The 15,626-nt window shown below is 43.1% G+C and overlaps 1 protein-coding gene across 1 annotated transcript in view; it reads left to right on the forward strand.

Annotated features, from left to right (window-relative positions):
* Nucleotides 1–15,626, forward strand: part of PCNX2 (pecanex 2) — a 306,992-nt gene that overhangs the window by 64,449 nt on the left and 226,917 nt on the right. Inside the window, exons 10-12 of the mRNA XM_068982673.1 lie at nt 200–345; nt 10,692–10,845; nt 10,932–10,964. Coding sequence (XP_068838774.1) covers nt 200–345; nt 10,692–10,845; nt 10,932–10,964 — 333 coding nt within the window. The remainder of the gene's footprint in view (nt 1–199; nt 346–10,691; nt 10,846–10,931; nt 10,965–15,626) is intronic.

Genomic DNA, 15,626 nt, shown 5'->3' on the forward strand with positions numbered 1-15,626 from the left:
AGCTGGAAAAAAAAAGACCTTTTCTGTTGATCATTATCCTTTTGTTAGGGTGCCCATTTTTTTTTAAATGGACTATGTTGGTTTCCATTTCAGAATCTGAACATCTGCTTTTGGTACGTTTAAATCAGGAGGCTTACTTTATGACAGTAACACGTCTATGTGAAACCCTCTCTCTGTTTTTTCTTTCGGTATCCAAAAGCATCTGAGTCGGGATCTGGAAGACTCATCCTCTTCTTCCACACAAGGAAAGTTTAACCGAGAGCAGTTTTACAAGTTTATCATCTTCCCTGGGAAGTGGATTAAGGTCTGGTATGATCGCCTTACCTTGCTGGCATTACTGGATAGGTAAGCCTCCAGGCGTGCACGTGTGCTGGGGAAGGACACGAGTGGGGCTTGGCAGAGTGCACTTGCTTGCTGATAATAAGCAGTTTGGCCTCCGGCTGAAATTCTCTGGGGCTTTTCCAAGGTGTCCGCTTTTTGTTCTGCAAACCCAGAGTCAAAGCAGTGAGATCCTGACAAATGAAGAAATTGTCATTGAGCGGTGAAAATGGGAACTAGGAGAATTTGGTAACATGGTTTAGTGTTAAGGTTTGGGACAATGTTATGCCTTGGTCTGCTCATCTTTTGCCAGTTTTTGTAGGAGAGTCTGCAGCTGCCATGTTGAGGGCAGAGCTTGGGTGTGAGGATGTGGCGTGGGGAGGGGAGGAAGGACATGGCGGGGGAAGGAGTGATGGCTCGCCCTTTCCTTTCAGGACTTGGGTTCTAAATACTCTATCCTATACTTTGGGTGCTAGTCTTTCCTTTAAAGCCTGTTACTGTTTCTCACCACTATTTCTCAAGATGCAGTGCTGTGGGGTTGGAGCTGAGGGTACTGGGTGGGCAGGTGGCAGGGGTCAGGCTGAGTAAGGCATGATGGAGTTGGGGACCACAGAGGTCCATTTCCATCCCCCTTGGGGTATACAGAAGACCAGATTGTAATCTTTTCTAAAATAATGTTTTTATTAAAATTTAAAACTTTACTCTGCAAAAAGACAGTATAAAAGAATGAAAAGACAAAGTCACTGACAGAACAAATTGTTTATGAGACTTCCCTGTGGTCCAGTGGTTATGACTTCACCTTGCAGTGAGGGGGGTGCAGGTTTGATCCCTGGTTGGGGAGCTAAGATCCTATATACCTTGTGGCCAAAAAATCAAAACATACAACAACAACAACAAAAAAAACAGAAGCAATCTTGTAACAGATTCAATAAAGACTTAAAAAATTAAAAATTTACAAAACACACATCAGATATATATCCAAGATATACAAAGACTACTTAAAGCTCAATAATAAGAAAACAACCTAATTTTAAAATATGGGCTAAAGATCTGAAGAGAACCCTCATCTAAGAAGACATCCAAATGGCAAACAAGTACATAAAAATAGGTTTATCATTTTCTAACCTAGAGATTTGCAAATTCAAGCAACAATGAGATACCACTATATACTATGAGAATGTTTAATCGAACAAAACTGACAATAGCAAATGCTGGAAAGAATGTGGAACAAAAAAACCCTTTTTTCATTGGTGGTGGAAGAACAAAATAGTATAGCTAATTTGAAAGACAGGATGGCAGTTTTCTAAAGTAAACAGTTTTGCCATATAATTCACCAATTGTACTCCTAGGTAACTACCTAACTGATTTGAAAACATCCACATAAATACTGCATATGAATGTTTTTAATATCTGTATTTATAATTATTAAAAACTAAAAGGAACCAGGGTGTACATCAGTATGTGGGTATATAAATTGTGGGGGCTTCCCTGGTGGCTCAGTGATTAAGAACCCACCTGTCCATACAGGAGACGTGGTTTTGATCCCTAGGTCAGGAAGATCCCCTCGAGAAGGAAATGGCAACCCAACTCCAGTAGTCTTGCCTGGGAAATCCCATGAACAGAGGAGCCTGGTGGGCTACAGTCCATGGGGTCGCAAGAGAGTCAGATATGACTTAACGACTAAACAATAACAACAATGAATTGTGATATTCACAGGTTGTGGGTTTGGAGATTCGGATGCTATTACTAATGGTGTCATCAGAAAACACAGGAGTTTCACAGTTAAATGCCAGTCAGTGCGGTAGTGGGAAGGCTGGTTGCCTGCCTGGCTATTGTGGGTCCCCCAGTGACTACTTGTTATCATAATGTCTTAAATGGTGTGATCACATGTTGAAAAACTGTAGTCATGCAAAATTACAACAGTAAATTTCAGGACCCACAAGTCAGGGAAGGGAGTTATAATGGTTTTTCTAACAATACTATGTTACCCCAGGGGCACACACTTAAGACGGAGACTTCATACTTAACTAAAATAATTCAAGATAATACAGTCTGATAGATGAGAAGTGTTTTTGAAATATTCATTTAAAAAGAAATTATTAGAAGTTGAACTAACTTGCCTTAACCCTTCATATTAAATACAAATATTTCTATGGATTTCTGGGTTTGTTATTTTAAAATCCACTCACTGATGAAAATTAGCTGAAAATCCAGTGAAGATCTAAAAAATGATGATGAGGAAGATGATTATCATCTTGTGAAGGTTATAGTGTTAAATCATTTTAATCACCTCTCTTGCAAGTTACGTGCTAAGTCATGTCCGACTCTTTGCGACCCACTAGACTCCTCTGTCCATGGGATTCTCCAGGCAGGAATACTGGAGTGGGTCGCCATGCCCTTCTCCAGGGGATCTTCCTGACCCAGGGATGGAACCTGTGCATTGCTAGGTGGGTTCTTTACCACTGCCTTCAGTCTCCTGTTAAATGTGGTAATCTATTGGATTGGCCAAAAAGTCAGTAAGATGTTATGGAAAAACCCCAACAAACCATATCACAGAGAGGATGTGAGGATCAAACCAAATTAATGATAGAAAGAGTTCTTTAAATATTAGTTGTTGGGAAGATCCCCTGGAGAAGGAAATGGCAACCCACTGCAGTATTCTTACCTGGAGAATCCCAGGGACAGAGGAGCCTGGCAGGCTACAGTCCGTGGGGTCGCAGAGTCCGTTATTATTATTACTTGGAATGTGGCCCAGAACCCAGAAAGAAGAAAAAAATTTTTAAATGAAATAAATGATTGTAGCCAGTGTGTGTGTGCTGTCACTTTAGCCAAGTCCGACTCTTTGTGACCCTGTGGACTGTAGCCGACCATGTTCCTTTCTAGCCAAAGTAGATGTTGTCAAATGCAGACACTGAAACTTTCTAAGGAGAGATCACCCTTTCTTCAGAGCCCATGAATCCTACTTTCAGTCATCCACCTGCAAGCTTGGTGATCTGGTTTTCTAGTTGGCAGTCAATGAAGAGGGGAGGAAGGGACGCCATGACTCCCAGCTGACAGTGAGGAAGGAGGAAGGAAAACCCAGAGCACTGACCTAGAAAAACCGAGCAGCTTGGGACCTTTGTCTGGAGAGAGCAGCCCCGCCCAAGGACTGTGGAGCAGCGCACACAGCATACACAACCGCCTGGGAGCTTTGTGAAAACACAGATGCCCAGGTGTGAGAGGTCACCACCCAAGCATGGCCTGGGGCACAGCACACCTCCTTAGCTCACCTGGTTAGTTCAGTGATGATGTGAAAGGCTGTTTAAGAAAACAGGGATTCACACGATAAATTTTACGTTTTTGATGACCGGAGCTGTTTTATTATTTGAAAATGTATATGTAAATTACCCTGGATATTCATTGGGAGTATCTAAAGTCACATGGATGAGAGAACGTGAATTTACCAAATGAAAGCTTGGAAAGACAACACATACATAATAGAAAACAAACTTATAAGTGTTGGCAGAAACTGGAAGAATTTGGTGAATAACAGGCAATGAAATCAGACTAATCGCTGCCCTGAACTCCCCCAGGTCAAGGACTTCTGTTTGACGTTGTTTAACTTTTCCCCTGGGATTCAGGCTCATCTTCCTTGAATGTGTTTCCTTATCCTCTGATCATGGTAGCGTCCTGGGTCCCTGTGATCACAGCCTCTTCTGTTTGCCTTCAGTTTGCCGTCCAGTCTGCTTAGATATTTTCAGACTTGTCTCTCTTTTCTTTTATCATTTTCTCTTCCTTTCCCTTCTGCTATTACCTCATCTTGCAAAACTCCTAGGTTTTCTTTTTCTTTCACCAGTTTATCAGGTTAGCATCTAAAACAAAAAGCTGTCCATCTAAGCATCATTTCATTCATTTATTTGTTCATTCAACACTTAAAAAAAAAATCAAAACACCCACTCCACTCTAGGCTCTATAAAGAGCCCTGGGTATAGAGCAATGAATGAAACAGACATACAGTCCCTGTGCTCAGGAGGCCTGGCTCCACTGGGGGAAGTGGGCTAAGACGGCACATGGTCCTGGCTGCCATCCCCTGAAGGCCTGAGATAGAGGAACGTGGGGGAGGAGGACACAGATGTCAGGACAGGTGATGACAGAGGCCTTATCTGAGGAGGAAACTCACAGAGCTGAGATACAGCAGGGAGCCAGGCATGTGGCAAGCAGGGGCAAACTCGCCATCTCACCGTCGCGAGGATGTGCTCTCATGCCTCCCATCCTTACAAATCCTCTGGACCACGTTCCCCCAGCTGCTGTCCCGTTTCTCCAGGTTTCCTGGCAGCGGAGCTCCTTGAAGCACTGCATGTTATCTTTTCCCCCCAGTTTCTCCCCTCCCATTTTCTCATAACCTCCTTGCATTCCGTCTTCTGACCCTAGGACCGCGTGGAGCCTGCCCTGGGCCAGGTCATGGTTGATCCTGTCAGTCATGTCCCTGGACTCATTCTTGGGTTACTCTCTTCTCTCGTTTCCAGGGCTCAGCCCTCTCTTGGTTTTCCTTCTGCCCTGTTGGTAGCTCCTTCCTGGTCCCCTTTGCAGGTGACCCCTTCATGTTGATGTCCCAGGAGCTGCTCAGCCCTTGATCTTTCTCTTTCTACCCACTTTTCTTTAGTGATCACATTTAGTCTCATGGCTTTAAATCCCACTAATCTGCCAGTGACCAGTTTCTATCTCCACCCTGGACCTGTTGCTGGAGTTCTTTACTTGCGTATCTAGCTATGGGGTTGACATCTCATAATCAGAGTTGAAACTGAGCTCTTCATCTCTGCCTCATCCCAGGTCTGCTCCACCTGTGGTCTCCCCCACTTCAGCTGATGACCACCTTATCCTCCCAGCTTTTCACTAAAAATCTTGGCATAATCCTTAAATCTTCTTTCCTTTCATTCTCACGTTCAATTTCTCGTAGATTATGTTTCCTGCTCCTTCAAAGGAATCTACTGCGGCTTCCACCTTTAATGTTGCCACCTTTGTTTGAGCTCTTTTCATCTCCCATCTGGGTTACTGTAAGAGCATCAACTGCTCACACCCATTCTCCCTGGACACTATTCTTTTCCAAAATTGTACTGATTGATAATAGTTGATTTACAGTGTGGCATTCATTTCTGCTGTAAGGCAAAGTGTTTCAGTTATCCATATATGTTCTTTTCCATCATGGTTTATCATAAGATATTGACCAAAGTTGGCTGTGTCTGTCTGTCCTATATAAAATAGCTTGCATCTGCTAATCCCAAACTCCCAATCCATCCCTCCCCCACCCCACTCCCCCTTGGCAACCACCGGGCTGTTTTCCATGTCTGAGTCTGATTCTCTTTTGTAGATAAGTTCATTTGTGCTGTATTTGAGATTTCACATATGTGATGTCGTATGATATTTATCTCTCTGACTTACTGCACTTGGTATGATAATCTCATGGTCCATCTGTGTTGCTGCAGATGGCATTCTTTCACTCTTTTTATGGCTGAGTAGTATTCCATTTTATATATATCACATCTTCTTTAGCCTTTCATCTGTCAGTGGACGTTTAGGTTGCTTCCACGTCCTGTCTATTGTAAATAGTGCTGCTGTGAACACAGGTGCATGTATCTTTTTGAATTATGCTTTTCTCTGGATATATGCCCAGGAATGGGATTGCAGGATAGCCCTATTTTCCGTTTTTTAAGGAACCTCCCTACTGTTCTCTGGAGTGGCTGCACCAATTAACATTTCCCCTAGTATCTCCCTGTATACTGTTCTTAACCCAACAGAGTGTTGCTCGCCTCTTGGTCTTCCTGTTGGTCACCACACCAGGCCCTCTTCCAGCCTGAAGACCTTTGCCCTGGCGGTTCCCTCCACCTGGTGAGCTCTTCCCTCAGATAACTGCACAGGCTGGCCCTTTTGTCTTTCCAATGCTTTTTCTTAGAGAGACTTAGCCTGACCTTCCTGTTTAAAATCCATCAGGTCTCTGTCCACACACTCATAACTCCTCTCAGCTTGTTCTTTTCATTTTTCTGTTGCACGAATGCTCTTCAGATAGTCTACCACGTTCTTACTCTGTGCGTATTACTTATTTTATGTCACTGCCCACTGGAAAGGAGGCTTCATGAGTTTCATTCGCTGATGTATTCGCAGCACTTCTGTTGCATGAACAAATGCATCAGCTTCCCTTAGCAAACTCCTTCCCAGTTTCTGCTGTTATGAGCCTTTCCCCCAGACTGAAAGCTTAAAGTCATCGTTACTCTTTCACTCTTTGATGGTACATACTCCATTCAATCAGAGTCTTTTCTGCTCTGTTCTATTTTGTGACTGAGAGTCACATGTCCCCTCTAATTTCCCAGGTGTGTCACTTTCCCAGGCTCTGGTTACTTCTCTTCGGGAGTACTGTTTATTCTTTCCCCTTCAGTGCATCTTGTTAACCTCTGCAAGATAAATCTTTCTAAAGTATAGCCTTGATCATGACACCCCTTACCCAGGGAGCAAACTTCTTCACCAGTATTTATGAGGAACCGTGGGAGGGGAGTGATGGTGTGAGGCAGAGGAATGCAGTCCTGGTGGAGGAGGACCTGGGGAAAATGACTTTTAGGAACTTTATTTTTTTTCTCCAAATAGAAGAAGTTTTTCTTTTAATTGAAATTTTTGTTTTATTTCCTAAGCCTTAGATAGTCTTAGATACTTCAAAATATTATGAGCAAACTAAAGAATACATAAAGTATTTTATAGACCTGAATTGGATAAACAAATATATTTAGCTCTATAAAAAGCACATAGTAGAGAATAGAAAATACATAAATTTCACTTTTCAGCAAGTATTTATTGTCCCTCCCTCAGTTTTTAAAAAAGGTTTCAACATGAGCATCTTAATATCTGAGTTCTTTATATTTCTGTACTTCTATACCTCTTGGTTGCCTGATTAAAAAATGGGAAAAAATATGAACAGATTCCTCACTAGAGAATATATACAGATGGAAAATAAATGTGTGAGAAGATGCTCCACATTATATATCATTGGGAAATTATGAATTAAAACAATGATGAGATACCACCACACACCTATTAGAAAGTAAATGTTGCTGACTCGTGTCTGACTCTTTGCAACCCCATGGACTAGGCCAGAATACTGGTCTGGGTAGCCTTTCTCTTCTCCAGGGGAATCTTCCCAACCCAGGGATTGAACCCAGGTCTCCTGCATTGCAGGCAGATTCTTTACCAGCTGAACCATAAGGGAAGCCCAAGAATACTGGGGTGGGCAGCCTATCCCTTCTCCAGCAGATCTTCCCGACCCAGGAATTGAACTGGGATCTCCTGCATTGCAGGTGGATTCTTTACCAACTGAGCCATCAGGGAAGCCTGCTATTGGAAAGGCCCAATCCAAAACACTGATAATAGCAAATGCCAGCAAGGGTGTAGGGCAGCAGGACTCATGTCATTGCTGGTGGGATTACAAAGTGGAACAGCCACTTTGGAAGACAGCTCGGCAGTTTCTCACTAATTAACACATTAGTAGTACAGTTTGACCTACCAATCATGCTCCCTATTTCCACACAAAACCCTGCATTTATAGATGCTTTATTCATAGTTGCCAAAACTTGGAAGTGACTGTCTCTTGATAGGTGATGGATAAACAAATTGTGGTATGTCAGTATTATTGAGCAGTAGAAAGAAATGAACTATCAAGCCATGCAAAGACACAGAGGACCTTTAATGTGTATTACTAAGTGAAAGAAGCTAACCTGAAAAGGCTGCATACTGTATGATTTCATTATGGAATCTGGACAAGGCAGACCTATGGAGACAGTAAAAGGATGAGTGGTTACCAGGGGTTAGAGAGGATGGAGGAGAAGGCAGTGGCACCCCACTCCAGTACTCTTGCCTGGAAAATCCCATGGATGGAGGAGCCTGGTGGGCTGCAGTCCATGGGGTCACAAAGAGTCGGACACAACTGAGCGACTTCACTTTCACTTTTCACTTTCATGCATTGGAGAAGGAAATGGCAACCCACTCCAGTATTCTTGCCTGGAGAGTCCCAGGGACAGAGGAGCCTAGTGGGCTGCCGTCTGTGGGGTCGCACAGAGTCGGACACGACTGAAGCGACTTAGCAGCAGCAGCAGAGAGGATGGATGAATAGGCAGAGCACAAAGGATTTTTCGGGCAGTGAAAATACTCTGCATAGTACAATAATGGTGGATATGTATCATTACAACAGTGTTTAAACCCATAGAATGTACATCTCCAGAAAGCAACCATAATGTAGACTATGGACTTTAGTTGATAATGGTTTGTCAGCGTTGCCTCCTCAGTTAAAACCCATGTAGCACTCTAGTGGGAGATGTTGATGGTGGGGGAAGGTGGGTGTATATTTGGAGGGAGGAGCTATGTAGGAACTCTTAACACTTTCTCCTCAATTTTGTTGTGAATCTAAAACTTCTCTAGGGACTTCCATAGTGGTTCAGTGATTAAGACTTCACCTTCAAAGGCAGGGAGTAGGGATTTGATTCTTGGTTGAGGAGCTAAGATCCTACATACCTCATGGCCAAAAAACCCCAAACATAAAGAACAGAAGCAATAGTGTAACAAATTCAATAAAGACTTAAAAAATGGTTCACATTAAAAAAATCTTAAAAAAATAAATCTGCTTTAAAAATAAGATCCATTAATTAAAGAAAACATTTAGAAGTGCCTGAGCATGCCAAGAATGAAGTAGCCAACTATTCCTATCTAAAAATGATCATAATTTAATGGGAAAGACCAATAGGTACATGGACAAAAATAGGCAATATAAGATAGCTCAGCTGGTAAAGAATCTGCCTGCAATGCAGGAGATCCTGGTTTGATTCCTGGGTCGGGAAGATCCCCTGGAGAAGGGATAGGCCACCCTCTCCAATATTCTTGGTTTCCCTTGTGGCTCAGCTGGTAAAAAATCCTTCCTCAATGCAGAAGACTTGGATTCAATCCCTGGGTCAGGAAGATCTCTTGGAGAAGGAAATGGAAACCCACTCCAGTATTCTTGCCTGGAAAATCCCATGGATGGAGGAGCCTGGTAGGCTACAGTCCATGTTGTTGCAAAGAGTTGGACACGACTGAGCGACTTCACTTCACTCAGAATTCTAGTGATTAGTCCATCTAAACTCTTGACCTTGGGGTCCACACCGTCCTCCCTTTCAACTGTTCCCTCCTATAACTCCACCCTACATCTCCTCCTCTCATAGAAGCCTTCCACCTCTGATGTCATAGTCCCAGCCTCAGTTCGTTCTTCACATCCCCTCTGTGTGCTAAATGGCTTCAGTCCTGTCCAACTCTTTGCAACCCTATGGACCATAGCCCTTCAGGCTCCTCTGTCCATGGGATTCTCCAGGCCAGAATACTGGAGTGGGTTGCCATTTCCTTCTCTAGAGGATCTTCCTGACCCAGTGATTGAACCTGGGTCTCCCACACTGCAGGCAGACTCTTTGCTGTCTGAGTCACCAGGGAATTTGCTTTCCCCCTACCTCCATCCAGTGTCTCCACATCCCCTCTTGCACTTTGATGGATCCACTTCCTCCCACTAGCAGCCCTCGTTGCCTCCCCCACGATCCTGCCTTTAGCCCCTTTATATCAACATCTTGACACTCCCTTTCTTGTCCCTTTACACACCCGCTGATAACACCTCACGTCTGGATGAGCTCATCTCTCTGCCCCACACCTCTCGTGTGGTGTCTCCGGAGAGATTACCCAGTGACACACTGGGGTCAGACCCGCTGCACTGAGCTCTCTGGCTGGAGCTCTCCTGGCCTCTGAAACGGAGCAGCAAATTCTGGCCACTGTGACTGTATGTGGAAGGGATTGCCTGCTTTAGTCAAGTGAAATGTACCCCCTTCCTCCACTTAAAGGAGTCAGTGAAGCTCCTTTTCTGAAACACATTTCACTGTGGTGGATGGAACAATTAACAAATCTTCTCCCAGTAAACCTGGTTTAATGGCCAGGGACACCCAAAGGGATTATATTTCACTTGTTTCAATAACAAAATGGGAGTTAAATATGGCTTTTAAAAAAATGTAGAATGCAGTAATAATGAAAGAAAGAAAGAAACTGTAAAATCTTGTTACCAAACATAAAAGCTTGGGATAAGTACTCTCTGCTGTCAGTCATTTTAAAAGCATGCACGTATTCTCCGGATAAAAACAGACAACCTTACCTTTTATTCCCTTTGTTTTTTTTAATTTTAATTTTTTTAAATTGTGAAAGTGTGATAACACATTTACAGGAGACTAGGAAAATACACAACAAGATTATGTATAGTTCCATTATATATTACAATTATTTTTAAGTAGATAAATTAAAATTTTTTAGATGGAGTTTCAATATTGTTTTTATTTGTTTATTTTGCTCAGAACTGAAGATGTCAAGGAAAATGTGCTGGCGGTTTTACTCATCATCCTGGTTTCCCTGCTTGGATTTCTGACATTGAACCAAGGCTTTTGCAAAGACATATGGGCGCTCCTCTTCTGCCTCATCATGGCCAGCTGCCAGTATTCCCTGTTAAAGGCAAGACCACATCTAATTCTTACCATCACTAATGTAGCCTTGAAATCATGAGGTGATGACCCAGACACTTCTGCTTTGTGTTCTAGAGCGTCCAGCCTGACCCTGCCTCGCCGATCCACGTGAGTGTCCGCTAACAGGCTTGTCTGGTCTGCGTGCATTGAAGATGGGGAATGGCCAAAATCAACTCAAATGTATACAGCAATATACATGTATATTGAATGTAAAATGGAAGTGTTAATGCATGGTGGTCAAGTTCAGGGGAGATCTGAGGCTGTGATGAGAATGGTGGTGGGGAGGGGCCAGGATGGGGACCAAGAGTGCGTGGAGGGCCTTTTTCATCTCATTGAACTCATCTCAGGAAAGATGTTGCAGCCAGTGGGGAAATCGGCAGAGTCTGCAGTCAGGCTAGTTGTGTTGGTTTCCTGGTTCCTGTGTCTGAATGTTGGACCCTGAATGAAAAGTGAAATCTCCATGCCTCAGTTTTCCTGTGTGTGAATACGGATAGTAGAAATGCCTATGGAGGTTGAATTAATCCAAGTCATGGGCTTAAAACAGTGTCTGGTATATAGAAATTGCTTCATAGATGGTAGCTGTTATTGGAAACATTGATTATGTAAGCACAAATCATTATTCTTTTTACATGAAGCTGATCTCCTCCTATCCCACACTTTCAAGTGTATCGTTACCTTTTATCTCATCATTTGGGGGGCTTATTTATAACTGAAACTCTGGCCTCCCCAGTTACCGGTCTTTTGGTGCTCTGGCATCCGTCCCTGAGCTCAGAAGCACTGTAGCATCCACTGACCAGGGTGCATGCTCCCCTGCAGGGTGGTGGTCCAGGTCTGGCACCGTCCCTACTGGGGCCCCAGCCACATGCCTTTACACCAAAACCAGCTCTTTGAGAAACCTTCCTTCCTCTGTTATGGTAAACTCCTGTGAGTCCCTGAAAATCCCATCCAATGAAAGAAAACTTGACCTTCCCGCTATTGTGCTTTAAAAAAGAAATTCATATCCAGGATTTAGGAGTGATCTCAAGTCTGTGATAGCTCATATTTAGCTCATAGTAATTAAGAAAAGCTTATAATTGGCTGCTCACCTGGCGTACATTGCTATCTTGTTAAATTCCTCTGTTCCCCATAATTGGCTTACATGGAATACATCTTCTTTTGTTCCAGCGTCTGAATGTCAAGATAAGGAGAAACAGCGTAATTAGGGTATCACAGATGTATTGTTGTGATTATTGTCAAGAGTCTGGGTTGGGTGGTGTGAGCAGAGATGCTCAGCCCTGTGATGTTCTGTCCTAGCCCACCCCAGAGGCGACACTGCCATACTCCTGCTGCTGTAAATAAGCCCTGCTTCCTAGTGACAGCGCCTGGGTCACTGTCTTTCTGGGTGACCCTCGGGAGGGGTGTAATAGGCTATTAAACATTCATTTCTTGCACGTGCGCTCACGAATGATGCTACCAGAGGTGAATGGTGAGAACAGCTGCTATCATCCCTGTGGATTTGTAATGACCATTTGTAGGACCCCTGGGTCACGGTTCTAAGTTGGAGTTGTAGTGTCTACATTGATCCAGTTCCTAGAGGGCTATACCCCGCTGCTCCTCCTTTATCTGAGCAAGCATGTCACAGTGAGATAGGAAACAGTGACTCCTCTTTCTGTCATTGGAAGTCACAGTCAGACATCAAAGTCTGCTTATTGTAGTAATTAATATGCTTACACAGATTGCTAAGTAGATTAGTCCTGATTTGAGTTAGCATTTCTAACTATTATGGTGAGGAAAGAAAACATGGTAGGTATAAAATATTTCCTCTTGCAATGTGGCTCAGCCATGTAGACATTAAGAAGACTGACTTACTGTGTAGAGATAGGAAAACCTCAGAAAGGTCAGTCCAGTCTGGTAAAGAAATGGTTCTGTGTCTGCCACCAGCCCTGGCTAAGATTCATTCATCAGTGGCTGTCAGATAAAGCAAAGTGCTTAAAAAAAATTTTTTTTTAAATTTTGGATTGGAGTATAGCTGAATAACAATGCTGTGATAGTTTCAGGTGGACAGCAAAGGGATTTAACCGTACATATACATGTATCCACTCTCCCCCAAACTCCCCTCCCATCCAGTTGCCACTGAAGTGCTGTTCAAAAGTACATTACTTTGTTCGTTCCCAGGCAGTGGCTGTTCAAAAATGCAGTCAATTCTTGTTCTTCAAGTGATTGATTTTTCTTCTTTGTTTCCTTCCAGGAGCACAGAGGTGGCAAATTTTGAGCAAGTTGTTAAAACCAGAAGATAGCATAATGATTTTTTTTTTCTTTGCATAACACTGTGTGTTTTAGACAGAGTTGCAGAATTAATACTGGCATGCTAGTAGATATGGTACCATCAACCCTGGGCTTGAAAAAAAAAATGCTTCTGATTGTAAAAGAAAATAGGTCTAGGAGAGCTTAAAAACTGAGGGTGAGCTTCTGGAATCAGTTGGAGGATCAGAGACTGGTAATTTAGTGATGGGTGATGAAGTTGTCCCTTAATTACACAGACTTATAGAATTGTCTAATCAACAGTGGGTTTCCCAGGTGGCGCTAGGGATAAAGAACCTGTTTGCCAATGCAGGAGACATAAGAGATGTGGGTTCGATCCCTGGGTCGAGAAGATCCCCTGGTGAAGGAAATGGCAACCCACTGTAGTATTCTTACCTGGAGAGTCCCATGGACAGAGGAGCCTGGTGGGCTACCATCCATAGGTTTGCAAAGAGTCACACACGACTGAAACGATTTAGCACGCACGCACGCACAGCCGATAATATCCACTAATGATAACCCAGAAAGTAAAATCTAGTGGGATATCTGAGAGGCAGCAAAAGACTGGGATCCTCAGCATGGAGCTGGAGTCAGGGGCCTTTCCCAGCACCTGCTGGGACCCTGAGTTGGGGTGGCTGGGACAGCACCTGGGAGCCTGCGTTCTAAATACACCACCCGGGTGCTGATGGAGGAAGTGATCTCAGGTCACACCTGAGAAACACAGGGTAATGGGAAGCGTGCAGGTTTGGGGATTTGAATCAGCCTCTCCCTGCACACACTGTGGCCTCTTGGTCGAGTGATTACTCTGAGTCTCAGCTTTTTCATCTGTGAAAGATGAAATATTAAAATAGGATATTGTGAGGGAAGCAAGATAATGCAAATCCAGGGTGCCGCATAGAATCTGGCACTGCGGGGGCACTTGCCAAATGCGAACAGTTTTTGTGTGAGTAAAGTAGAGGTCATAATAACAACCTCAGTTAGTGCTGGTAATGAGTGGATTGGACAATGTATATAATGTTCCCAGCACAGGCCCTGGCATGTTAAGTCCCCTGGAAATGATTCTTTCCTTTTCCTTCTGCTTTGCAGATACAGAAGGCTGAGTGTACAGAAATTCACAAGCCCCACACCTAGTTCCCTTATTACTAACCTCATACATCAATATGTTTCATTCGCCACAACTACTGAACCCTGGTGGATACATCATTGTTTACTGAAGTTCATGTTTCACTTAGATTTCCATAGCTTTTTCCTATTATCTTTTTGTTTATTGGTTTGGAGATCGCATCTAGGACACCGCATGGTATTTAATCATCCTCTCTCCTAAAGCTCCTCTCCACTGTGACAGTTTCTCAGGCTTTCCTTGATTTTGGTGATCTGGACAGCTTCGAGGAGCATTAGTTAGGAATTTTATAGACTGTTCCTTAGTTGAGATTTATTTGGTGCTCATCTGATGATTGGACTGGGGTTATGGATTTGGGGGAGGAAGACCGCAGAGTTCAAGTGTCATTTTCCCCACACCATTTTGAGGGTATGTACTGTCAACATGACTTACCACTGTTGATGTTGACCTTGATCACCTGGTAAAGGTACTGTTTATCAGACGAATGATTTTTTTTTAATTTTATTAAATTTAACAAAAATTGCAGTAGAGTTGATTTACAGTGTTGTATTAGTTTCTGGTGTCCAGCAGAGGGATTCAGTTATCACTTCAGTTCAGTTGCTCAGTTGTGTCTGACTCTTTGTGACCCTGTGAATCACAGCATGCCAGGCCTCCCTGTCCATCACCAACTCCCGGAGTTCACCCAAACTCATGTCCATCAAGTCAGTGATGTCATCCAGCCATCTCATCCTCTGTCATCCCCTTCTCCTCCTGCCCCCAATCCCTCCCAGCATCAGAATCTTTTCCAATGAGTCAACTCTCCGCATGAGGTGGCAAAAGTACTGGAGTTTCAGCTTTAGCATCAGTCCTTCCATTGAACACCCAGGACTGATCTCCTTTAGAATGGACTGGTTGGATCTCCTTGCTGTCCAAGGGACTCTCAAGAGTCTTCTCCAACACCACAGTTCAAAAGCATCAGTTCTTTGGCACTCAGCTTTCTTCACATACATCTATTCTTTTTCAGTATCTTTTCTATTATAGGTTATTACAAGATATGGAGTATAGTTCCCTGTTTTCTACAATAGGTCCTTGTTGGTGTCTATTTTGTATATAACAGTGGATATCTGTTAATCCCAAACTCCTAATTTATCTCTCCCTCCCCCATCTTTCCCCTTTGGCAGCCATAAATTTGTTTTCTATGTCTGTAAGTCTGTTTCTGTTTTGTAAAAAAGTGTATTTGTATAATTTTTTAGGTTCCACATATAAGTGATAAAATATGATATTTGTCTGACTTACTTCACTTAGTATGACAGTCTCTAGGTCTATCCATTTTGCAGCAAATGACTTTATTTCATTCTTTTTATGATTGAGTAATATCTCATTGTGTATAT

The sequence above is a fragment of the Capricornis sumatraensis genome, chromosome 10 (assembly GCF_032405125.1).
Source record: "Capricornis sumatraensis isolate serow.1 chromosome 10, serow.2, whole genome shotgun sequence".
Taxonomy (NCBI): Eukaryota; Metazoa; Chordata; class Mammalia; order Artiodactyla; family Bovidae; genus Capricornis; species Capricornis sumatraensis.